The sequence below is a fragment of the Nicotiana tomentosiformis genome, chromosome 6 (assembly GCF_000390325.3).
Source record: "Nicotiana tomentosiformis chromosome 6, ASM39032v3, whole genome shotgun sequence".
Taxonomy (NCBI): domain Eukaryota; kingdom Viridiplantae; phylum Streptophyta; class Magnoliopsida; order Solanales; family Solanaceae; genus Nicotiana; species Nicotiana tomentosiformis.
This window is the reverse complement of record NC_090817.1, coordinates 82,706,853-82,732,470: the sequence shown is the minus strand read 5'-3', so window position 1 is coordinate 82,732,470 and position 25,618 is coordinate 82,706,853. Positions and strand designations below refer to the sequence as shown.

At 39.7% G+C, this 25,618-nt stretch overlaps 2 protein-coding genes across 3 annotated transcripts; both read right to left on the bottom strand.

The window, feature by feature from the left end:
- Nucleotides 1-499: 499 nt before the first annotated feature.
- LOC104093704 (expansin-A6-like) lies at nucleotides 500-2,408 on the bottom strand. Its single transcript, XM_009599498.4, has 3 exons — nucleotides 2,132-2,408; nucleotides 1,713-2,031; nucleotides 500-1,185 (listed from the first exon to the last, which is right to left on the bottom strand). Exons 1-3 carry the CDS (start codon nucleotides 2,283-2,285, stop codon nucleotides 876-878), a joined length of 783 nt encoding a protein of 260 aa, XP_009597793.1. The 5' UTR covers nucleotides 2,286-2,408; the 3' UTR covers nucleotides 500-875.
- An 18,689-nt stretch (nucleotides 2,409-21,097) lies between these two features.
- LOC104093703 (uncharacterized) lies at nucleotides 21,098-25,344 on the bottom strand. 2 transcript variants are annotated; one of them, XR_685706.4, is made up of 5 exons: nucleotides 25,120-25,344; nucleotides 23,250-23,367; nucleotides 22,312-23,097; nucleotides 22,001-22,054; nucleotides 21,098-21,689 (listed from the first exon to the last, which is right to left on the bottom strand). XR_685706.4 is itself a non-coding variant. In XM_070177524.1 (5 exons), the coding sequence occupies exons 1-3, from the start codon at nucleotides 25,202-25,204 to the stop codon at nucleotides 22,873-22,875; spliced, it is 420 nt and encodes a 139-aa protein (XP_070033625.1). In that variant the 5' UTR covers nucleotides 25,205-25,344; the 3' UTR covers nucleotides 21,098-21,689; nucleotides 22,001-22,054; nucleotides 22,312-22,872. The 2 variants fall into 2 exon arrangements, 1 of the variants encoding a protein (XP_070033625.1); XM_070177524.1 differs by having other exon boundaries at nucleotides 25,128-25,344.
- Between the last annotated feature and the right edge of the window lie 274 nt (nucleotides 25,345-25,618).

The window sequence follows — 25,618 nt, the reverse complement described above, 5'->3', positions numbered from 1 at the left end:
TTATTCCAAAGGTATGAAGTTAACGATGTAATTGGGCTCCTCCTTCCAATAGTCCTATAATCTATATGGTATAACAGATATGCTGAGATGTGCTTGCCTATCTTGTAACTGCGTTCGAAGATATACACGGCAAGGGATGCCGGAGCCAATGAATTAAAGAATCTAATTGGTTTTTGTATCATAAGAAAATGAAGAGGGGACAACATTATACAAGGAGTTGATATGGGAACTCCCACCAAAAAGAAAGGCATAGAATTGGAACCCTTCATTGAATAAATATAGCGTTGAACAAAACTTGCAAAGAGAAGTCCTTTAATGGCCTAAGCTTTCGTCCATGAAATTCCTCTTAATAGTTTAGCATTTCTAAATGATAATAATAGTAATATCCCAAGCCAATTTGTGCACATCAATTATTTAAACTAATACCGAATTACTAGTATCGTCAAAGTCCAAATTGTCGATTTAGGTACACCAGCTACTATATATGTAACACGTAAGATACCTAAAACAACATACATATTTTCAATTAAACCACAAATACAGTTAATAATATATAGTCCAACTAGTAGCTGCGGGCTACATGTTTTTGCAGCCGCCTCAGCTCTTCTCATGTCATCTACAATTCATCCCTTCTCAAATCCCTAATTTCTCCACAAAACTCATCAACCCTTTTCCTTCACCACCACAACCAAAAAGAAAAAGTAAAAAAACAAATAACCCCACAATAAGAAGACCATACTTTTCCCTAATCCCAACTCCAAAAAAGCAATGTTTTTTAAAGACTTTTACAATCCCCCCAAAACCCCGTTAACCACAATAGTCAAACAAACAGAAACATAATAATAAAAAGTCTTGAATTTAGCTACTTTTTCTTGTTAAACTCTGAAATTCTTCCCACTGAAAGTTTGACCAAATTGCCAATGAGCTGGAGCAATATTCCATGAAGTGGAGCTGCGTCTATCACTGGCTGTGACCCTAAATGAAAGTGACTGACCAATCAAAACCGAATTTGTTTGATAATTTTGACCCCAATTACGGCTCATTGTTATCCAATTAGTCTTTGAACCTTTTACGTAAACCCTCACGATATCCCCTGCACCCGCGACGTTGGTAACCAAAACCAAGTTGAAGTAACGGAAGCCGTTAATTGTGAACCTTATTCCACCTTTCTTCCTGCATGGCACCCTGCGTAAATAAATTTAAAAACCTCAGGTTAGTTTGGTCATTTGAGAAACAAACATGTGGACAGATTTGTTAATGTGCTACGTAGAGAGTAAATTAAATATGAGGACGCAGTACGGCAAGGATTAGGTGGCTATAGAAGACTGTGCTCCACTACCTACGGTTTGATGTTTGACATTCTTGTGGAATACTGTGTTTCGTTTGATTTTCTTAATATCACCTTTACCATTTAACCAGTTAATAAGTTAATTGAGACATAAACAGAGAGTTCAACTCTGTGTAACAAAACTTTGGGCCAAAAAATAACTACATGTAATAATACTGCACAAACTAAAAATAGTGTAAAAAGAAGAAAGCATGCCAGCCAATGTACGTTGTGACAGGTTATTTTCCTTCTACCGGTACTATGAAAGAAGAGAAAATCTGACAAAAGCAATAAATTAAAACCAAACACATAAAGATAACCCCACGAGAAGGAGAAGGACAAACCCAAGGCACCAAAAGAATGAGGAAAAGCACAAAATACATACCGGCGGTAAACGACGGGGACAATTCCGGCACGGTACTCAGCAATCTTAAGGAACATAGGCATGGCGAGGTCAAAATGAGAGCGAGGAGGATTACACCATCCGCCATTGTCATTGGGTAGTGCAAAGTTGGGAGGGCAGAAATTGGTAGCAGTAATGAAGATGGAAGGACTACCGGAATGGCACCATTGTGGGTCCTTGTCACACTTGATCTCAAAGCAAGCTCCACAGCTTAAGCCATTGTTGAATAGCGCTGTGCTCAACGCTCCATTGTTCACTCCGTACCCTTGACTGTATAGATTACCGTACCCACACGCCCCACCTGTGTAAATCACAAAATTAGTCTTAAATTTAAACAATGACAATGAGAGCAAAAACAGAATAGAAATGGAGCAAGAAAACCCCTGAAAATGGTGACGTACCCATAGTACCAGAGGCATCACTGCCGCCATAGAAAGTAGCATGCGCACTCTGCCATGCTCCACCACTATAAACACCTGGGATTCTGCTTTCAACTGCTACTACTAACATTAATGAAAAAACACAAGCAATAAAGGCCACATTCAAAAACACCATTTCTGTAAAATAGAAAGATAATGTGGATGTAGTGCTTACTACTTGCTACTACTACTACTTATGGAGGGAGCCCTAAAAGTGAATCAGTGGCACTTCATGTAATTATGGTGCCATCAGTTGTCCCATTTTGTAAATACAAGCTATGTTTAATAGGAGTCCCAAACGATAATTAACTTTTCTACTGTCACGCTCGCTAAAGGGCTTAACAATTTCGAGATAGTGTCATTCGTATCTTAACTCAGTAAAAATGTTTTTTTTGACATATTTCTACTTTTTACATCAAAACTCTGCCGTATTTGTTTTCTTTCTTATGGTCCACAAAATACTTTTTGTCTAATCAGAGTCTTTTCGCACGAGATGCACACATCAACAGAGCAAGTGGTATCTACATGAAAGAAAAAAAAAAAACTTTTTTGCAAAATTATACTCGCTCTACATTTTTTGCAATGTAAGAAAAGTAGTAACCTTTTAATATTTAGTATAATAATTTTATTTTATTATTTTATTATAATGAGATGATTTATAATTTATTTAATATTAAATTTCGTATATAATCACACTATTATATAAATCTAATACTCAATGTGGGGTAATTATTTTGCTTTAAAAGCAAAGGGAAACAAGAGCAAACCAGCTGGATTAACTTGGTAGGGGTCAGAGCTACATCACCATAATTAATGGGTCAATAATACGAAGAGCATTGTGGGCTTCAATTTTGGGGTGGGCCCTTAAGACAAATGCATCTTCTCGAGGTGCGTGAAACCAAAGTTAAAACAAGGAACAAAGGATTTTACCTTCTCTTTTTTACTTTGGGGACAAAGTGGGTTGCTCCAACGCCAAGTATCATTCACTTCCAATCAAGAGGTTGTGAGTTCGAGTCATCCCAAGAGCAAGGTAGGGGTTCTTGGAGGGAAGGATGCCGAGGGTCTATTGAAAATAACCTCTCTATCCCAGGGTAGGGGTAAGGTCTGCGTACACACTATTCTTCTCATACCCCACTAATAGGATTATACTGGATTGTTATTGTTGTTGTTGTTTTTTTTTTTTACTTTGGGGACCAAATTATCTTAACTTTTTCCCCACCAGAATGTTCTGAGCTATGGCTGCTTTTCGTTTTGAAATATTTTTTAGGCAGTAGGGTTAAGATTTAACAAGTTTCATTGAGAATTTACATGGAAATCCAATGATTGTGTCCCTCCAAAATTATAGCCTACACCTTCATGCTTTTGTTCTAGTTTAAAATTTTCTTACCATTTCTCCCACTCCTAGAACTTATTCAAAATTTGTTCTAATTTTATTTATTTTTTTAAATCACACTTTTTGAAGGCGAGAGTTCAAATTTAATATTTATTCACATACATATTTAATCTTTGTTGAAAATACTCGATTCAATTAAATCAGCAACATAAAAGCTGCATTCATCATTGGTTTGACTGGTCGTAATTTTCTTTATTTCTCTTGTTTCTTTTTCCCATATATAAAATGGATATTCAAATAATCCACCATAGTATATACTTGAAAAAAAGAGTGCATTTTTAACCTTAATTAGTTTAATATTAATGCTACAATGTAAAACCATAATATGACATTAGTCAAATACTTCCAAGCACACCTGAAAAAAGGTGAGATAAAATTCCTAGTGAGAGAACTCATTGTCAAGAAGCGACAACTCGAATTGCAATACATGAGCTCGAATCCTAGTAAGCTGTGATTAAGTCTTTCTTGTTCCATGTTTGTTATTCTGTTTACCCTCAAAATCGGATAACAATTGAATTTATTAATAGTTTAAATGATATGCGGATTAGCTTGATACATAGCGATAAATTAGATTGTAATTGAAATAAATAACGATAAATTAATTGCAAACCACGTGAATTGAATGATTTCAGCTTAGGAAAGCAAGCCGCCCTTGAGTTGAATGCACTTTTATTGACACAAAGATACCAAAGAGTAAGAACTTAGAGAATGTATTGTTTATCAGTGTATGTTACAATATATTCATGAATTGTGAGGCCCCCTTTATATATATTAGAGCAACTTACTTTTTAGGTATTATTCTATTATTTCATAAAAGGTAAAAGGGTCCTTGATTTGTTGACCGTTGGTTCCTTTTTTGGTATATTCCGTAATTTTTGCCGTAATATCCGGTTAATTGCGGGAATTTCGGATAAGCTGCCAATATATTCCTTGAGACCGTTATGACCGGGACCGATTATGACTTCGGTAAACTCGAGGGCAAATCTGGTGGTGTTGATGACTAATTTTAGCAATGCTTTGGGTCAGATCTTAATTATCATATTTCGATCTTGGCTGATTGTGTTGGACGTAAGATTGAACTTCGAGCTCGACTTTTACCCTATTACGGATATTTCGGCCCTGGCCTTAATTAGGGAGGTTGGAAGCTCGAACGAACATCTAGCCCGATTTTACCCGTATACAGATAGTTCCCTCGTTTTTTCGGAGAGTAGATGACGAGAAATGATATGAGCCTCGGATTCTCACTTCGATATATCATGACGTAAGTGACAAAATCATGACATAAAATCCCCTTATTTTTCGGAGAGTAAATGATGAGAAACGATGCGAGCTTCCGATTCTCACTTCGATAAATTATGACGACGAAATCCTAATGTAAGTGATAAGAATAGTTGAAACGTCCTGTCGGTCCAGTTTTCAAGGCATTAAATGCTTGTCAGTCGTCGGTCGGCCACTCCTAGATGCGAATCGTCATTTGGAAACTATAAATACTTCCTCCTTTGTTCATTCAAACTTTACATCTAACCTTCTGCCCCCGTATTTCAGGGATTTGAACACCTTTAAGTTCTCTAATTCTGTTTTTTTGAGATTTTCTACAAGAGTTTTTATTTGCTAATCACTCTTTGTCCTTCATCTACACCTTCCTTCCTTCATTTTTTTTTCAATTTAAAAGTAATGGCGAAGACTTCAAAATCCGTTCCCCAAAAAGAAAACCCCTCTTCCTCACGACCATCTGTTGAGTAAAATGTTTCGTTTGTTGCTGTTGAGGAACCGACACTGGAACCCCCTCTGAAAATGTTCGTACCTACGGGGTGCCCAACCGGTGCTGATTTTAAGGTCGAGAAAACTTCCTTGGTACTGGGTCGGTGTGAGCCGGTCTCGAGATATATCTGCTCGGTCACAGAGGACGTTCTTTCCAAGGTCAAAGAAGATTATAACTGGGCTGACAAGCACGTGGTAGTACCCAAGCCCGAGGAAGCCATTACCACCCACGTGGAGGGTTTTTTGAGTGTTTACACTTATCCCTTCACGTTGGGCCCCTTGGACCCGGTCATTATCGCCTTCTGTAAGAGGTACGAGATGACCCCCGGTCAAATTCATCCCTCATTTTGGAGGATAGTAATACTCCTCCGCTTCTTCGTGAGCAAGATCGAAAGTTGTCTTTTCACCATAGATCATCTAATGTGTTTGTATAGTCCCCGACTTTATCGGGGGGGATTAATCAAGCTTGCACGTCGGGCCAGTAAGGCCCATTCTCGAGCATCGATGAAGATCGAAACCGAGGCTGGTTAGGCCAATTCGTTCGAGTGAAGACCTTGGATTTAATCCATGTCGAGTACATGCCATTTCCTGAGAAGTGGAACATGTCACGTAAGTACAATATTAGTTTCAAGATTTTGCCCATCATTTTTCCCTTCTTTTTCTTTTTCCATTGGTGCCTTGTGGCGGTGTAGCTGTTTCTCGGATTCCGGAAGCAGTACCTCGACTCAAGGAGTGGGTCTAGGGTATCGCAACACAAATATCATACTCCGAGCGCTCATGGAGTGAGCTTTCGAAAGGCCGATGGGAGGCCCGTTCTCACGGTGAGATTTTTCTTCTAAGTTACATTTGACTTCACTTTCAACTGTTGATTTCTAACTTGTTTTATTTTCTTTTTGCAGGTTTTCCAAAAGATGTTGAAATGAGGTCTCCATCTAGTGATGATGATGTCTTCACCGAGCCCCCTGCTTCGAAGCAGGATAAAGAGAAGAAAAGAAAAAAAACTTCGAGTTCTCCGGACCCCGAGAAGGACAAACCGAAGAGACGATTGGTGCGAAAATGCTCGAGCACCGCCTCCGGATTCACTCCATCGATTGAGATATGAGTCCGATAGGGAAGGAGGGTCCTATGACCTGACGGACAGCGTATTGCCTCAGCTCGAAGGGCAAGGAGCTTCCGAGCTGGAGGGGGGTGAGGCTGACCCTCAACAATTTAGAGAAACCGATGCGGCCGGGGTCGAAGCCTCACAAGCTGCGGGAAATGCTTCGAAGGAAGAACTGGGCATAATAGAGATTGCCAAGTCGCCTTCATTCATGAAATCGATGTTTATCGAGGCGCAAACTGCTAAAGAATGCCTTGCCGAGGGACTCATGGAACGAATGACCCTTTCCGTGGTATCTTTGATGGTGTGGACTCGACGGCCACGAAAAATGCTACCGGGTTGGGGGATTTAGATATACCAAGGAAAAGCCAATCCCCGAAAGCAAGCGGGCCCTCTTCGAACCAAAGACTGGTAGGTAAATTTCCTGCCCCGAGTGCATACCCCGATCGAAAATGTACCATTGTTTTTTCCCTTCTAGAGGATGCCCGGATTCTTCCCCCCTCCCCGTGGGGGTGGCCAGCTATCTTCGATGCCTGGTGACCGAGGATGAACAAGCTAAGTTGAATGAGGTGGCTGCACCTTGTCTTTTCAACGAATCACAACAGGTGTTGAACCGGGTAACTTCATGCTTTCCTAAGTGAAATTTTGATTTACACTTAGATTTTTTTTGTTATTGACTTAGCATTTCTTTTCTTGTTCATAGGCTTCGGTTTTTCACCACGAGGCTTTTTTGAGGTACCGAGATGACCTGAAACAACTCGAAGCCGAAGTTCGAGAGCTTACTGAGAAGAGGGACGCCTCTAACCTTCTTAATGAGCAGCTCGAAGGGGAGGCCAAGAACCTCCGTGCCGAGCTGGAAGTTGCCCGAAAAGATCATGCTGACTTGGTCGAGCTGGTAAATGTTTTCGAAGTAAGTGATGATGAATTTTATTCGGTGACTGATGGTCAAAATCCGCAGGTCCAGTAAAAATTCGATCGGATTGATTAGCTCCGAGCCAAAATGGATATGGTCAAAGCTGAGACCGATGAATGGAGAGGCAAAATGGATCGTTTGGCCTCGGAGAAAGAGGTTGCTCGGGCATAATTAACTTCGGCCGAAATCTAGTTAAGAACGGCAAAGGAAAGGGTCGAGGTTCAAACAAAAAAGGTTGAAGAGCTCCAATCTCGGCCAGGTTCGGCCTTCTTAGATCGAGATAATTTTGCCAAGGAGATAAAAATGACCAAGTCGAAGGTCGCCGTGGTCAAGGCCGAAGCTGATGAAATGGTGGCCCAGTATAAGGCCGATGCCGAAGCGGATCAAGATCAATCAAAAAATATAGCCGAGCATATGAAGTGGCAATCCCAAAGGCAGGCCCTTGAGGAAATCCACGCTCGAGGCTTTGATTTATCGGCTGAAATCGAGAATGCCAAGGTGTTCGAAGCCGAGACCAGAAAGCTGGCCTTTCCCAAGGAGGAAGATTCCGAGGACTCAAGTAGGCCAAAGGTAGAGAAGACCCCGGGAATCCCGGTGATGAGGCAGGCTCCGGCCAAGATCAAGCCGCTTAAGTGCCTCTCTCTGATTTTGTCTTTTTTCTTTCTGTATTTAGTACTTTCTGTTGATGCCGTTCTGCCTTTGTAAAGACAATATTTCATAAATACAAATTTTCCATTTCTTTTTAATAATTCTCGACCTCTTCCTTTGCTTTTCTTTTTATGTTTTTCAAAGATTGAAATGCCTTAGCATTAGTTAGTCTTGTTTGGAATTCTGAACATGCTTTTGCCTTTGATAGAATCAATCTCTAAGGCGTCGTGGAATCCGCCATGTCCGGGAAGTTTTCCCTAAAACACTTATACTTTTTAGAATATGACTTGCCGAAAGTGTGTTTTGCTCAGGTTTTCATAAGCTTTTGAAACTTCGGGCTTTGTTAACCCGAAAACGGCCTTAACCTTTTAGTTTGGGCGATGCCAAATAAGCTTTGTGCCCTCGGGTTTTGTTAACCCGGAATGACCTTAGACTTTTAATTCGGGCAATGCCAAATAAGCTTTTGTGCCCTCAGGTTTTGTTAACCCGGGAATGGCCTTAGCCTTTTAATTCGGGCGATGCCAAATAAGCTTTTGTGCCATTGGGTTTTGTTAACCCGGGAATGGCCTTATCCTTTTAATTCGGGCAATGCCAAATAAGCTTCGTGCCCTCGGATTTTGTTAACCCGGAATGGCCTTAGCCTTCTAATTCTGGTGATGCCAAATATGCTTTGTGCCCTCGGGTTTTGTTAACCCGGGAATGGCCTTAGTCTTTTAATTCGGGCAATGCCAAATAAGCTTTTGTGCCTTCGGGTTTTGGTAGCCCGGGAATGGCCTTAACCTTTTAATTCGGACAATGCCAAATAATATTTTGTGCCCTCGGGTTTTGTTAACCTGGGAATGGCCTTAGTCTTTTAATTCGGGCAATGCCAAATAAGCTTTTATGCCCTCGGGTTTTGTTAACCCGGGAATGGCCTTGGCCTTTTAATTTGGGCAACGCAAAATAAGCTTTTGTGCCCTCGGGTTTTGTTAATCCAGGAATGGCCTTGGCCTTTTAATTTGGGCAATGCCTAAGTGGCAGCCCCGAGTGAAAGTGGCTCTTGGGCTCGATGTCTATGGGGAACCAAACAAAAATATCTTTGAGAGGACATGAATTTTTATTCAAAAGGCATAGACTTCCTTTCAATTTTGTGCGTAGTTTACAAAGTTAAACTTATATTTTGTGTCTGGGCTCGGGTGATCTATGTGGGCATGGTTCAATCGACCGTTTGACCTCTACAGAAAATCTTATTATTGAGCGAGCCTCGATTGTTCAAGCACAAGAATCAAAAATCATTCCCCCCGGATTATGCCCCTTAGTGTTCAGGGTTTGTCGTAGATAAGCCTCGAATACTCTTGACTTTGATTCTAAGTTAGCACAATTTCATTGTTGCCTCGTTAAAAACCTTGCCGGAAAATCCTTTTGGGATAAAATCAGATCAAGGGAAAAAGAGTGCAAGGCGTGCTTTCAGGCCTAAAACATTGTGTGGGGTACCTGCAAGTGTTAGTAAAAAATGTAGTTGAGTAAAAGAAAGTGATTGGGGCCATACCTTAGCAGTAATATCGTTTCAAGTGGGTTATGTTCCAGTTGTTCGGTAATCATTCACCGTTCATTGTTCCGAGTTTGTATGACCTTTTTTCGGTGATCTCAATAACCTGATACAGACCTTCCCAGTTCGGTCCCATTTTTCCTTTGTTCGGATTCCGAGTGTTTAACGTGATCTTCCTTAATAGTAAGTCCCCGACATTGAAATGTCGAAGGTTGGCTCTTCGATTATAATATCTCTCGATTCGTCGTTTCTGGGCTACCATTCAAATAAGGGCGGCATCACGTCTCTCATCTAGTAGTTCTAGACTTGTGTTCAGGATCTCGTTGTTTGTTTCTTCAGTAGCATATCGAAACCTGAGACTCGGTTCTCCGACTTCGACTGACATCAGAGCTTCGGCAACGTAAATCAGCGAGAATGGGGTGGCCCCGGTACTAGACTTCAAAGTTATATGATATGCCCAAAGGACTTCGAGCAGGATTTCCTTCCATTTTACTTTGGTGTCGATCAACCTCTTTTTGAGGTTTTGGATTATGATTTTATTGGTGGATTCTGCTTGTCCATTCCTACTAGGGTGGTAGGGAGTGGATAAGATCCTTTTGATCTTATGGTCTTCGAGAAACTTGCTTACTTTGCTGCCAATAAACTATTTCCTGTTGTCGCACACGATCTCGGTTGATATTCCAAACCGACATATGATGTGGTCCCAGATAAAATCGAAGACTTCTTTTTCTCTGACCTTCTCACATGCATGTGCTTCCACCCATTTAGAAAAATAGTCAGTCATAAATAAAATAAATTGAGCCTTACCGGGGGCCCGTAGAAGGGGGCCAATGATATCCATGCCCCATTTCATGAATGGCCATAGTGACAAGACCGAATGTAGCAGCTCTCCGGCTCGATGAATCATTGGAGCATGCCTTTGGAATTCATCACATATTTGCACGAATTCCTTCGCATCTTTTTCGATGTCGATCCAGTAGTAACCAGTCCTAATTATTTTACGGACCAATGCTTCGGTACCTGTTGATTTCCGCATGTGCCTTCGTGAATTTCCCTTAGAACATACTCGGTATCTCCTGGTCCTAAACATATCGCGATCGGGCTATCAAACGTTCTTCTGACTAAGGTTCCATTCTCAGACAAACTAAATCGTGCTGCCTTTGGATATGAGGGCAATTTTCTGATTTTTAGGTATTCTATGTATTTGTTTCTCCAATCCTATGTTAGGCTCATTGAGTTTATTTCGGCGTGGCCCTTTTCGACTACTGATCTCATTAATTGTATTACTTCCCCTGAATTGAGCTCATTGTCTTTTACCGAAGACCCCAAATTAGCGAGGGCATCAGCCTCATTGTTTTGATCACGAGTCACATGTTATAGAGTTCATTCCTTGAATCGGTGTAATGTTACCTATAATTTATCTAGGTATCTTGCATTCGTTCTTCTCTTACCTCGAACATCCCATTAACCTGGTTTACCACAAGGAGGAAATCACACTTAGCCTCTCCTTGATGCCCCCAAGCTTTTGGCTAGTTCGAGACCTACAATCATGGCCTCATATTCGGCCTCGTTGTTAGTAAATTTTATAATTTTAATAGATTGTCTAACTATACTGCCCTTTGGTGGCTTTAGCACGATGCCAAGTCTGGTTTCGTGTTTGAGGCATCGTCTGTAAAGATGGTCTAGATTCCCGAAGGGGTCTCCAAGTTTAATAATAATTCTCTTTCGACTTCGGGTATTAGCGTCGGCATATCGACCACAAAGTCTGCCAAAATTTGAGATTTAATGGCGGTTCGGGGCCGATACTCAATATCGTACCCGCTGACCTCAATGGCCTATTTGGCCAATCTTCCCGAGAGTTTGGGTTTATGCATTATATTACTCAATGGGTAAGTAGTCACAACACATATGGGGTGACATTGAAAATACGATTTCAACTTCCTAGAGGCGCTTATCAAGGCAATCACCAATTTTTCTAGGTGAGGGTTTCTAGTTTTGGCCTCACCTAAAGTTCTGCTAACATAGTAAATATTAATTGCGTACATTTTTGTTCCAGTACCAGGACTCCACTTACCGCTATCTCCGAGATCGCCAAGTAAAGGTACAACTGTTCGTCTATCTTTGGCGTGTGGAGCATCGGTGGGCTCGATAGATATCGTTTGAGATCTTCCAAGGCCCGTTGGAATTCCGGAGTCCATGAGAAGTTACTCTTTTTCTTCAATAATAAGAAGAATCAGTGACTCTTATTGGAGGACCTCGAGATGAATCGCCCCAGAGCAGCTATGCGTTCGGTTAGCCTTTGCACAGCCTTTACGTTATCTATGACCGTGATATCCTTGATGGATTTGATCTTATTAGGGTTGATATCGATTTCTCAGTTGGATACCATGAATCCGAGGAATTTACCCGATCCAACTCCGAACGCACACTTTTTTGGGTTCAACTTCATGTTGTATTTCTTTAATACGTTGAAGGTTTCCTGCGTTTTAACAGGGTAGGGGAGACGGATAACTAATCAAATATAGTACAGCTATGATCAGGAAATAGCGCAGATAAGTGTTTTAAATGGTTCTCTGCTCGCATGGACTTAACCAACATATCGTCAATGCAAACATCCATTGATTTTCCTATTTGTTCTTTGAACATTCGGTTTACTAGGCGTTGGTAAGTGGCACCGGCGTTATTTAATCCGAATGGTATTATGTTATAGCAGTATGTGCAGTATTTAGTGATACAAGAGGTTTTTTCCTGATCATCGGGGTTCATCCGTATTTGGTTGTATTTGGAGAAGGCGTTGAGAAAACTGAGGATCTCGTGACCGGCCGTGGCATCGATCATGCGATCGATGTTTGGCAGAGGGAAAGAGTCATTGGGACATGCTTTATTCAGATCCTTATAGTCTACACACATTCTTAATTTACCCCCTTTTTTTAGGAACTACCACTAATTGCTAACCAATTCAGGTATTTAACTTCCCAAACATACCCTATTTTAAGAAGTTTAGATACCTCATCTTTGATGAAAGCATGTTTGACCTCAGACTGGGGCCTCCTTTTCTGCTTGACCGGGTGGAACCTCGGATCTAAGCTCAGCTTCTAAGTGGTTATTTCCAGCGGTATCCCTATCATATCGAGGTGGGACCAGGCAAAACAATCTTTGTTAGTTATAAGAAATTGAATGAGCTTTTTCCTGAGCTCGGGATTTAACCCCGTGCCCAGGTATACCTTTCCATCGGGCAAGTGTTCACTCAGTATGACTTGCTCCAGTTCCTCGACCATTGATTTTGTAGCGTCGGAGTCATCGGGGGCTATGAACGATCTGGGGCCTCCGTAGTCGGTACCCTCGTATATCCCCCGCTCCTCCGATTCTGTCGAGGTTGGTATTAGTGATTGCTATTTGGCCCCATCTTCGATCACTGGATTCGGATCCTTCGGTACCGAGAGTGTAGATGCTGAGATCACGTCATCAACTGCGAATATCTCCCTCGCAGCCGATTGCTCCCCGAAAACCATTTTGATTCCTTCGGGAGTTGGGAGTTTCAGCACCTGGTGTAACGTCGAGGGTATCGCCCTCATGATGTGGATCCACGGCCTTCCGAGCAGAGCGTTGTATCTCATATCCTATTCAATTACATAAAACTTGGCTTCCTGAACAGTTCCGGTGACGTTCACCAGTAGTGTTATTTCCCCTTTAGTGGTCTCACAGGCCATATTGAACCCGTTTAGGACTCGGATAGTAGGTACGATCTGATCTTGTAGGCTGAGTTATTCCACGACCTTCGATCCGATGATGTTGGCCGAGTTACCAGGATCAATCAACACATGTTTAACTCGATATTTATTTATGAGTACCGATATTACCAGTGCATCATTGTGGGGTTATGCGATCCCCTCTGCGTCTTTGTCGTTGAACGCCAAGGTTCCTTCCGGTAGGTAATCTCGAGTCCGTTTCTCCCTTGTGATGGAAAGTTTGGTACGCTTCAGCATCGGTCCCTGGGGGATGTCGACCCCACCGAGGATCATGTTTATGACATGCTGGGGTTCCTCTGGTTCAGTTCGTTTATTAGAATCCCTATTTCGAAAATGGCACTTGGCCCAATCACTGAGGAATTCTTGGAGATGCTCGTTGTTGAACAGTCGTGCTACTTCTTCTCTTAATTATCGACAATCTTCCGTTCTGTGTCCATGAGTGACATGATATTTGTACATAAGGTTAGGATCCCTTTGGGCTTAGATCGGATTGCAACAGTCGAGGCCATTTGGTATCTTTGATGTGTTTGATGGCGGACATGATAGCAGAGGCATCGAAATTATACTTTGAGAGCCTCGGTGCTTCTTTAGGCTCGATGGGTCTTTCGTTGTTTTTGCTCATGAGTCCTCGGTTGTTCTGTCCTCGGTCATTCCTTCTTTCATTTCTCATAGGGTTTCGCCCGGACCCACTGCTTCTCCGGTCCCTATTGTATGGTTGATACCGATCCTGGTTTGATCTAGGTTCTTGATCGGTGTCTCTCTTGACTAGGTCGGTGATCTTGACAGGGTGTACAGATCCGGAAGGGGTCCCGAGTTGGTCATCCTCGACCTTGATTTTTGATTGATACCGTTGATGGTCGTCGGTCCAAGTGATGGCTGAATATTCTATCAAGTTATGTTTCAACTGTTGCGAAGCCAATGAGCTTCGAATGTTGAGTCCTTGGGTGAAAGCCTGAATGGCTCAATCATCCGCGACCGGGGGCAAATTCATCTGTACCATCTGGAATCGAGAAACAAAATCTATGAGCATCTCGTTATCCCTCTGCTTTACTTTGAAAAGGTCTGACTTCCTGGTCTCGACCTTTATAGAAACAGCGTGTGCTTTTACGAAGTAATTTGCAAGCATAGCAAACGAGTCATCAGAATTAGGAGGAAGGTTGTGGTACCATATCATATCTCCCTTTGACAGGGTCTCTCAGATGTTTTTCAACAAGATAGACTCGATCTCATCATCTTCCAAATTATTTCCTTTGATGGCGCATGTATAAGAGGTTACATGCTCGTTTGGGTCGGTCGTTCCGTTGTACTTAGGGATTTCGGGAATGCGAAACTTTTTGGGGATCGGCTTCGGAGCCGCGCTCGGGGAAAAAGGCCTTTGAATAAATTTCTTGAAATTCAGGCCCTTCAATATCGGGGGTACTCCTGGGATTTGGTCAACCCTGGAATTGTAGGTTTCCACCTTTTTATCATTGACTTCGATTTTATTTTCCCCTGTTTCTATCCGTTTCGTCAATTCTTCGAGCAATTTTAGGATTTCGAGGTTAGTCCCTAATTCACTCTTGCTCATTTTTTTCGAGATTGGTTCATTTATGCGGATGGCTTCCCGGGGGAGCTCGGGTTCATTCCTGCTCAGTGTTCGACCTTGGTTCTGCAATTGAGCTATCGCCGTTTGTTGATCCTGTAACATTTCGAAGATCATACGCATGTTGATCCCATCATTTTCGCCGTCGTGAGTGTTTTGGTCAATCGAATGCACTTCCCTGCCCACGCTGTTTTTGGGGTCGGTGGACTGGTTTATGTCGATGGCCATATGCGAACAGACGTCGATGGAAACCACCACTGGAATTCTACCAAGATCGACCGGTGTTGCCTCGTTACCAAGCGCTACATTATTGTTCCTGCCGTGGTGGCCAGATTCTGTGTCTATGTTTAGAGGGACAGACTGTGGGTTTGACATTTCGATCCTGAACTGAAATCAGAGACACTTCAAAGAACAAGTATAAAATGGGGTGTGTTATGATGATTCGTATCAAATTGCCGCTATTATCCTTAGCCCCACGGTGGGCGCCAAACTGTTTACCCTCAAAATCTGATAACAATTGAATTTGTTAGTGGTTTAAAGGATATGCGGATTAACTTAATACAGAGCGATAAATTAGATTGCAATTGAAATAAATAACGATAAATTAACTGCAAACCACATGAATTGGATGATTTCAACTTAGGAAAGCAAGCCGCCCTTGAGTTAAATGCACTTTTATTGACACGAAGATACCAAAGAGTAAGAACTTAGAGAATGTATTGCTTATCAGTGTATGCTACAATGTATTCATGAATTGTGAGGTCCCCTTTATATATTAGAAGAACCTACTTTTTAGGTATTATTCTATTATATCATAAAAGGTAAAAATGTCCTTGATTTGTTCCTTTTTTGGTATATTTTGTGATTTTCGCCGTAATATCCGGTTAATTGCGGGAATTTCGGATAAGGTGGCAATATATTCCTTGAGACCGTTATGACCGGGACCGGGACCGGTTATGACTTCGGTAAACTCGAGAGCAAATTTGGTGGTGTTGATGACTAATTTTAGCAATGCTTTGGGTCCGATCTTAATTACCATATTTCAATCTTGGCTAATTGTGTTGGACGTAAGATTGAACTTCGAGCTCGACTTTTACCCGATTACGGATATATCGGCCCTGGCCTTAATTAGGGAGGTTAGAAGCTCGATCGAATATCGAGCCCGATTTTACCCGTATACATATTTAAAATTAAAATTAAGAAATCGATATTTACCGATACATTTAATTAGTAATCAGCTCGAATCCTAGTAAGTTCTTATTAGTGCAAATTGAAGCAAAGGAAAGTGATGAAGAGTAGGTATATTCACGGGAAAGAAGAGACAATCACGGGGATTTCCTTTCCCTAGTAAGGTAGATCATGGTAGAATCATTCTTTTGCTACTAAAAATGGAAGTAAAAAATGTTGAAGTTGGGACTAGAGATATATATCCTAATATAGCTCGTAGTCATTCCAATCGACTTATGATTATGATAATAAACTTATTTTTCTCAAATAAGGGAAATGAAAAAAAAGTACTTGTTCCACATGTCAAGCTTAATTGTAAGGGATATTAATTTTCAGTTTAACTTTAACTACTAAAATTATATTTATTTAATTAAGCACCAAATGACAACAAAAAATTAATCAAAAATACTCTATAATTAAAAAATTCAGAGAAGGAAAAGGAAATATGGCAGCTGACAGTAAGGACAAACTTTGACATGCCCAGGCCTTTAAAAAATGGAGATGCTTTATTTAGTATATTTGCTTCTTTAATTAAAACATTAAATCTCTTTTTTCATTCGAGACATGCTTTTGAGCTTTGTAGTGCACAGATTTTAAATATGGGGTCAATTCGTAAAAAGAAAAAGTGCTTCCATGAGTCAAAAGTGTTTGACGTAACTATGTAACTTCATGTAATTTGGAACCTATCTTTTGGTAGATAGTTTGTTAAGCGTATTTCTCAATTATTTAGTCTAAAAGTTCACCTTGAATTTGTACTTTATTTGATTTCTTTTTGTTTCAAAATTTGGTCTTGATCTGTTTTTATCGTGTTCTTAATTAGTTCCATCCTTTGCGCTTCACATTTCGTATTTGGAATTTTGTTAATGTCTTTAATTTGTTGTCAACGGCCACATATATATAGTGTTAGGTGTTAGGTATTGTTACTTTCATTTGTACTGCACTGCTGGAACTAACATGGTATCTTCTAGTGTTAACGACCTTCTGATTGCTACTCTGTTAAAATAGCTAGCAGGACCTAACTAGCTACTACTAGGTGCATGGACATATTGTAAAGAGCATATTTCTTGTAAAATACATTAAAATTTTATTGTATTTCCATGATAAGGGCGAGAGTGACTAGATTCTGAAATTATATGAGTTTAAATTTTATACGCCTAATGATATACTACTAGATTCATATTGTAATTCCTCCTCTCTTGAAGACGAGGTACATAAAGCATGGTCAACGATCAACTTTCTTATTTTTTACTGACGTGTATGCATAATAATATGGTTCAGAACAAGTGTGTGTATCAGAGTATGTGTTCTGAACGGAAGAGAAGAGAGAGGATTGAAAGGAGAAGAAAAGTAAGATTACCCTTACAGTCAAAATTAAACCATGCGTCTTTAGAGATCTTTTATACCAAACTGACAACTACTTCTCGTCCATGCATGAGACATTCCCTTATATCGAATAACGAATAAGGGAGCTTCTCTAGAATCGAATCGAATAACGAAAACATCTCACTTGGTGTTGGGAGCTTCTCTAGAATCGAATAACGAAAACATGTTTTGACGACTTGTTGTATTCAAGTGTAACAAGTGAAGTATGAAGAAGACCGAGGATATTAATTGTAGAATATCATTGCATGCATCGGGCATCACTATTTTTTGTATAAATATATTCTTCCAAGTTTTCTAATTATATATGTATATGGTAATATGTGCTAACTGTATGATTGACATGATAATCATCCCGCATGATTTCCACGGCCAAATTAATGAGATTTTAAGATAGTATCATTACTTTCAACAAGTTGAATACTATCAATAATTGTACACTTCACCTGTGTCATTAAAAAAGGAGAGACAGGAACAGTTATCTTGAAGCATAGGGCATATGTTTTGACTCATGAGTTAGTAAACGGAAAGAGTAATTGTTAGGTCGGGTGCACATGGTGCGCTCCTGTCCAACTGTTTGGTTACAAGTATGCAGGGGCTGACTAATTTTGAAGAGCAATGTGTCCCGCAATTTACGTCAATCCATATATTACATACTACTAGATCTGCCCTAAGGATTAGGGCCTCTTATAATCATATTTAAGTTATATATTGTTAATGTAAAATAATTTCACATTATCGCTGCGATCTAACTGTATGTAGCAGGTTGTTGTTCTCTATATTCTCCCACGAAATATTATATGTTATTGTAGAGAGGGCGGAGCTAGAGGGTCGGCTACGAAGTCGACTGAACGAATAACTTTAGTTTAAATTTTATATTTTTTTTTCAATGTATAAATTATTAGTTTAGAACTCAATAACTTAAAAAGATTAGAATACATAATTCATGAGTTTTAATTCTTAGCTCTGCCTCTGAATTTATGGATCAACTTAATCTAATAATATTTATATTTTATACGATAGAAGTACGCATAGCTTAAACTCGAGCTTTTGATCATTATTGTTCCTTATTTTTGAGGGTAGGTCTATTTTGGTCCCTCAAATATAATCCTGAGCATATTTCGTCCCTTAAGCTAAAGTGGAGCACATTTAGTCTCACTGACAGAATGTATTCAAAAATTAATGGTGTTAACTTACTCTGATTCATGAAGCAAATCTTCTGCTCTGAAGCAAAACCTTTCCTCTCATTTTATTGGATAACGCAAATTATCACTTTAATTCCTCATTTTTAGATAATGTCTTCTAAATTTTTTGATCTTGATAATATCCCCTTCCGTGCCAGTTTTCAATGAAAAAATGACACCGTATAGCTGCTGTAAAAATAATAGCCGAAAAATATATAAAATTATATATATACATTTTGTATGTTAATATACAAAAATTATACAAATTTTATATACTTTTTCGGTTACTAGATGTAAATAGTTACTGACGCGGGCTAAAAGTGATAATACAATCTGGTTATTCGTTTGCTTCAATAATATGCCTAAAAGTGATATTGGCAGCTCTATTTATTCAAATTTTAACTTTTTCTTTTTGGAAAAATCAACCGAAATTTTTAAAAGTAAAAGTTTCAACTTTAAAATCTTAAATTTATCAGCTCTGTACTATTAGTGGGTGTTGGTTTATAAAATATTTTTGATAAGTAAATTAAAAAGGCGGTGAGTGCCGAAACGAACCACGTAATTGATCTTGGGCAGATTCTGTCATTGAGACTAAATGTGCTTCACTTTAGCATATTTAAGAGACTAAATATGCTCGAGGTTATATTTGAGGGACCAAAATAGATATACCCTTAAAGATAAAGAACAATATTGACAAAAAACTCGCTTTAAAATCTTTAAAATCTACTTGAACCGACACACTATTTTTGGATTCAAGTGCATGAGAAACCGTAATTGCCATAACTACCCTGTAGCCTACCAAACAAGAAAGGAAGTGGATCAAGCTTCATAAATGCTACATACCGCTCCTTTCACTGAGGGGTGCTAGCGAGTTAAGTTGCTGACTGAGAGTTGTAACTAAGAAGCCCCACAACTAAAGAGACACATATTTAAGAAAGTATTTAACCTATACTGTGCATACAGTGACAATGTAAAAGAAAATTTACTTTATTATTTAGTCTGTATTATCACATCAATTACAATTTACCAAGTTAACAATAGATATTTAGTATAAAAATTTCTCTGTAATTAACTTATCATAAATGTAAAATTATGAGTGGAAAAAAGTAATTGTTCCAAATCAACTTTTGGTTGGAGTTGGTAATTTTATGGGGACCATTTACAAGGAGCATGCTCCGCTCTTGTCATCAAACTTACCCCTCCAAAGAGAAATGTAAGGGGGATCTATACTTCTATGTTACGAGTGTTAATGTGGGAAAACCAAATTCTAGAAAGGTTCTAACATTTGGGACCGTTTGCTCATCAAACTGTCACATTGGGACCATGTAAGTTTTCATAAACAGGCAGAAATGGCTTACCTAGGCAATAACTCCACGTTTAAATTTGCTCATTTTTCTTCCTTTTTTTAGGACCACTGCATTGAAGACACTTTGTCATAAAACATGCCAACATCAAGCTAGGCTACTCATAACCAATCCAGGACTAAACTACCATCTTAACTTACCTACAAGTCATAGGAGATTATTCTCTTGGCCCAGACTTCACGATTTTCATATAGCAGTGCCGCACCATCTATAATCCATTATCACCCTGTCAAATTAAATAGGGATGGCAAGCGGTGCAGGCGGTGCGGGTGCGGGGCGGGTTCTCTCTTAACCCGCAAAATTTCACTCTCGCCCCATCCCGCATAGCTTTTTTAACCCGCATCCACCCGCCCCGCACCACACACGCGTCCACCCGCCCCGCCCCACAACCTTTTTAGTTATGTGAAAAATGAGTATTTAAACTCATGCGAAATTTGCTCACTTGCTTAAAAAAAATTTCTTAAGCAATCTTACAGCGACATTCTTACCGCCACATTCACCTCATCAAATTGCATTCACACAATTCCTTTTTTGGGCAACTTTCTTTTTCCTTTTTTTCTTGTAGCTAACAGATTCAAACGAGGTAGTTGACGAAGAGATGGATCCGATCATGAAGCTTACCGCTTCATTTCTTTTTGTATCTTCATTTTAATTTGTAATTTTAAATTTTTGTATTATTCTTCATTGATATTTGTTATTTCCATGGATATTATGGAAAGAAGTTGAATGCCATCAGACGACTTTATAAATATATGAACCTAATTATCTTTTTTCTGAAAAGCCGTTTTGTTCAGAATATTAAAATGTGATTTACAAATATTTGAAATAATAAAAGAAATATGGGTCATAAGCTAATTGTGAAATTTTCTTTATAAATGGCCGAATAATTTTGCGTTAATTGATGAACGATATTCTTATAGTTTTGCGAAAAATGAGTATTTAAACTCACACCCGCACCGCACCCGCAAAAAAATATTTTTCTTTTAGTTTAACCCGCCCCGCCCTGCCCCGCATATGTATAAACACGTCCCGCACCGCCCCATTGCCATCCCTAAATTGTCAAAGGAAGACTAATAGTATAAGATAATATTGATGAGAAAAGAAAAATAGACGCAATGTGTGAGCAAATGAAAGCTCCATCTCAAAAAATCCTCAAAGCTAAACATTTTCCGCTAATAATGTCAATCAAAATGGAAAACTAATACCCGGGACTGACAATTTGACAAGAGTGGGTTGCTCTAGTAATGAGCACCCTCCACTTACAACCAAGAGATTATGAGTTCGAGTCACCCCAAGAGCAAGGTGGAGAGTTCTTGGAGGGAGGGAGCCGAGGGTCTATCGGAAACAGCCTCTCTACCCCAGGGTAGGGGTAAGGTATGCGTACACACTACCCTCCCCAGACCTCACTAGTAGGATTATATTGAGTTGTTGTTGTTCTTGTTGTTGTTGGGACTGACAATTCAAGAACTTTCAGCACGGTTGACAGAGTTTGCTCTGAGTTGAGTTCGTCTAGCTTTTTCAGAAGTTTCAAAACTAGGATCAACAACTTCAGCAAAATGTATATACTGATATTAATTAAAAGAAAAATTACTGTTAGATCACTAAATTCCGTGTGTTTAAACTTCAATTCTATGCTCAGCTCGGCTCATGTTCATGTAAGGACCCCCCTTGTTAATTCTATGCGCGGTTAGAGAACAAGCTGCAATTCTGGCCTGCATCAAAATTTAACACAAAGGTTAAGAAGATGGGCAGAGTAGTTTAGGTTAATTAAATCTAGTAAGACCTGAAATGAACAGAATTAGCTCAAACTAGGATGGTCTCTATTATGACCCCTACATATAAGCTTAATCAAAATAATCCACTAAAGAACCACAATCAATATATCTGCTCAATGGAGCGGAGGGTGTCAAATTGGTCTTCCTTTCCAGTGTTTCTATGTCTTATACTACTGTATTTGATTGCTGATATCACCTATAAGATAATGATAAGTGGTAAGAAGAACATTAAAACCAGTCAAACTGACCTTATATAAAAGAGTTGAGAGAAATATTCACTACTTGGTAGTTGGTACTGCTGCCTGAAAGTAATAGAGCAAACGACAACCATAAAAATCAAGATGAATCTAGATCAACGGATTTCTCTTCTGCAAAAGTGATAAATAACTACTAATTAAAACTTATGGTAAAATAAGGGTCACCATCTAATGAAATTCGGCTCAAACTAACAAAGTAAACATCAGTATACACAAATCCTTGAAGATTGAAACACTAAATAATCAACACGATCAAGCTGAATTCTAGTGGGAAGAGTTAGCATTCTCTTATTACTGTGTACCTTTGACAGAATCTAATATCGGTGTACAGGATGATGATAATGGAACTCGGGCTGAGAATTTGCAGATGAATGGTAATCAGGAGCGATGACTCTGGTAGAACTGTACTCCATTGATAGACCACCAAAATGGTATTCAGGTCGTCGGTCTGCAGGAGGGTTATAATTGGGATGTCTGCCCGTCGGGTATACAGTATCATGGTATGACAAATGCTCATGGTATAAAGCATCGCGATAATGGTTTACAGCATCTTGGTGCCCTGTCTCCAAATTTACTGGTTGATATTCATGATGCTCTACTAATCCATCTTGTTTGGAATAATCACAATGCTCTGCTGCTAGAGCCTCACTTCTGTTAATAGTAGGATTCTTTAGCAGTATGTCCCGCCTATAAGTATCATGTGGCTCCACCAGTTGCACCTCTCTGTAAGAATCACGACTCTGTGTCATTGTGTCCCGTCCATAAACATCAATTTCCGAAGTTCTGTTATATGATTGACCAGTAGCAGGTGGTCCATGGTAGTAAATATTGAGGCAAAGCTAATGGCACCAGTGCAGTTGTAACTACATCACTTCCGTGCAGATGTGGATATGCATGGACCTAGACTCTTCCACATCCACCCACTTAGCTTGTCGAGCACGTTCAGTTTTTTTCTTCTTATGCACATGCCGCCCCATACTTCTGCCCCTCTTGGCCATAATACTGGTCTCTGATTTAAGTTGTGAACCAGACTCCTCGGATCCGGACTCTTTGCTAGCAGAAGTGAAAAGCTTACACAAGTTCTTCACCTATTCATTAGCAACAAATATAAACAAGTTGTTGGCATGACCCACACAAGGCTACAATCAGCATCCAAACAAGTGTGAGGATTTCAAATAGATGCAAATACAATGTCCAGATACCTATTTAGTTACCATTCTCAAAATAAATGTCCAGATACCTGTTCAGAGGTCAATTTGCAACCAAACTTTGTCCTCGTGTAATAGTTCGTTTTAATCACTTCCCTAAACTTCTCCTCTGCTAGTGGCAAGCAATCTTCAACAAACAGAAAAATGAACCTGAAATCATCAGATATATAGTTAAGATAAAATGGCAATTCAAGCAATCATATCCATAAACTGCACAAAACATAAGCACCAACACAACACACTTCTTGAATTTAATTTGCATTGAGGAAGTCTTCTAAACAAACCAAGAATTACTGTAGTATATGTGACATCATTGCCAGTTACATAATTAATGTGGAGGCATAATCCATTCAGTCTCCATCTCACAATACAAAACTCACAATGCACCACCCCTCCCAGCCCCTTGACCACCAACCATCTCTCCAAACTCGCAATACAAAACTCATGGTGCACCACCCCCCGGCCCTTGAACACCAGCAACAAAAAAAGCCGGACGAGCACCGAGAGAAATATGTGAACTTCTCAAAAATTAAAGATAACGTATTGCAGGTAATATGTGATTCAATGGAAAATTTACATGCAGCAAAAGATAGTTATTATCACTTGAAATTTAAAAAACTGACCAATAGAATGGGAAAGAACAGGATGGTCAAAGTGATCCTTTGTCGTCATTGGCACACTAATGAACCACGCAGTAATGCAGCAAGCATAGTGCAATCAGTGTTATAACAACTTCAGAAACTCACTTCTGATGCACCTATAACAAGCTTCTTTACGTGCCCCTATCTCAGATGAAAATCAAAAGACCTCAAAATGGAACAACGAGCTTTTTTACATGCCCCTAGACCCTATCTTTCGAGATGTTTCACAATCCAAAAGATAGTTTTCTATTGACCCTCTGCCCAGCCAATCTCTTCCTTTTCACTATCATCCTATAAACATCATAAGGGAAAGTAACTGGATAGAGAAAGTTTCTAGAACTTCATGTACTCAGTGTACACATGGGACATTGTCTTGTAGAATAATTTCAGATTTTAACTACAATAAAACGAACAAAGGCAGAACAAAGGAAAGAATACCTCCTCCACAAATTGATATACCCAAAAATGGTCACTTGTACAGTTTTGTTCCTTGATATAGGATAATGCACATATTCAATCAAATATATTGCTAATTCAACTCTTAGTCTCCAGAATATAGCACAATAATCCACCAGAGAAACTAAATTAGGGCATCAGTGCAAAGCATTGACAAAGAATCGTTGTAAATATAAACTGCTCACTAGAAATTTTTTTTTACCTAAAAGCATGGATCTAAATGAGAAATTAGTTTCATAATTATCAAATAACTACTGCTTTTCCAACAATACTTTTCAAGCTCAATCAGATTTCTTAGGGATGCAAACAAACATTTTGTTATTCCACAAGGAAAGAAGAAACAAACGTCAGCAGATACTTTTAGCAAGTCACGGCCTATTGGAAGAAAAATGAAGTACCTCAACCTGAATTGAATATAATTCATCTCTATGGCCGATTCAGCCAAGTAACAATGTCAACAAAATCATAGAGTTAATTTACTGTGCAAATTCCCCACTTAGGGAAGGTCGTAAATAAAGCAATTACTAGTCCAAACGGGAGAACACTAGAGAAAATAGAGAAGGAAGCAGGGCAAGTGGAGGAGGTGGCGAAAGAACAAGCTATTACACAAAATGTCAACCTTGTTGATAATGTATTCAAGGTCTTATGACTCCACCCTTTAAAGATCCTCGAGATGTTGTTAGCTCTTACCATTTATTGGTCAGAGGTCACTTTGCTGTTGCATTTTACGACTAGAATTGTTCTTCAAAGCAAACAAACTATAAAAGAGTAAAAAGGTGGAGCTCAAAGGGATTCAAAGTCGTACTAGCTGACCTGAGATGGGAATTGTGACTTAAAAGCCTTGGGTTCAATGTTAAAACCCCCATGTCCTGCAGCTTTGTAGATCTCATTCATCAATTTCAATTCAACGTCATATAGAAAGAGTTTCATCCCTTTTTGAACTTACTCCAACATCTCTCTTGTTTGCTGGCTGTCCTAGAACCTTGTACAGATAGCAGTCCTTCTTTGTCTCAGAGTTGCACATGAAAATCATACCCACGCTATGGCTGTCCAACGGTCCGGTCCCGTCCCGGTCCCGTCCCACTTAATTTTAAACGGGATGGTCCCATGTTAAACGGGACACGGGATGGGACGGAAGGACCATTTCGTCCCGTTTATCCCGTCCCATTTCATCCCGTTTCGTCTCGTCCCGTCCCGCCCATCCCGTCTGTCTCGTCCCGTCCCGTCCCGCGTCCCCTTTTTTTTTTAATTATAGCCGTTGGGCAACGGCTATAATTGCAAAAATAGCCGTTCCCAACGGCCAA

Excerpts from the sequence above, each read along its gene's own strand:
- LOC104093703 (XM_070177524.1), bottom strand. The coding sequence starts at position 25,204 with ATGAGATCTACAAAGCTGCAGGACATGGGGGTTTTAACATTGAACCCA. Across the intron at positions 23,368-25,127 it reads AGTCACAATTCCCATCTCAG|GTTCATTTTTCTGTTTGTTG; the intron begins GTCAGCTAGTAC and ends TGATGATTTCAG. Across the intron at positions 23,098-23,249 it reads GCAAATTGACCTCTGAACAG|GTGAAGAACTTGTGTAAGCT; the intron begins GTATCTGGACAT and ends GCTAATGAATAG.
- LOC104093704 (XM_009599498.4), bottom strand. The coding sequence starts at position 2,285 with ATGGTGTTTTTGAATGTGGCCTTTATTGCTTGTGTTTTTTCATTAATG. Across the intron at positions 2,032-2,131 it reads TGATGCCTCTGGTACTATGG|GTGGGGCGTGTGGGTACGGT; the intron begins GTACGTCACCAT and ends TGATTTACACAG. Across the intron at positions 1,186-1,712 it reads GTCCCCGTCGTTTACCGCCG|GGTGCCATGCAGGAAGAAAG; the intron begins GTATGTATTTTG and ends TTATTTACGCAG.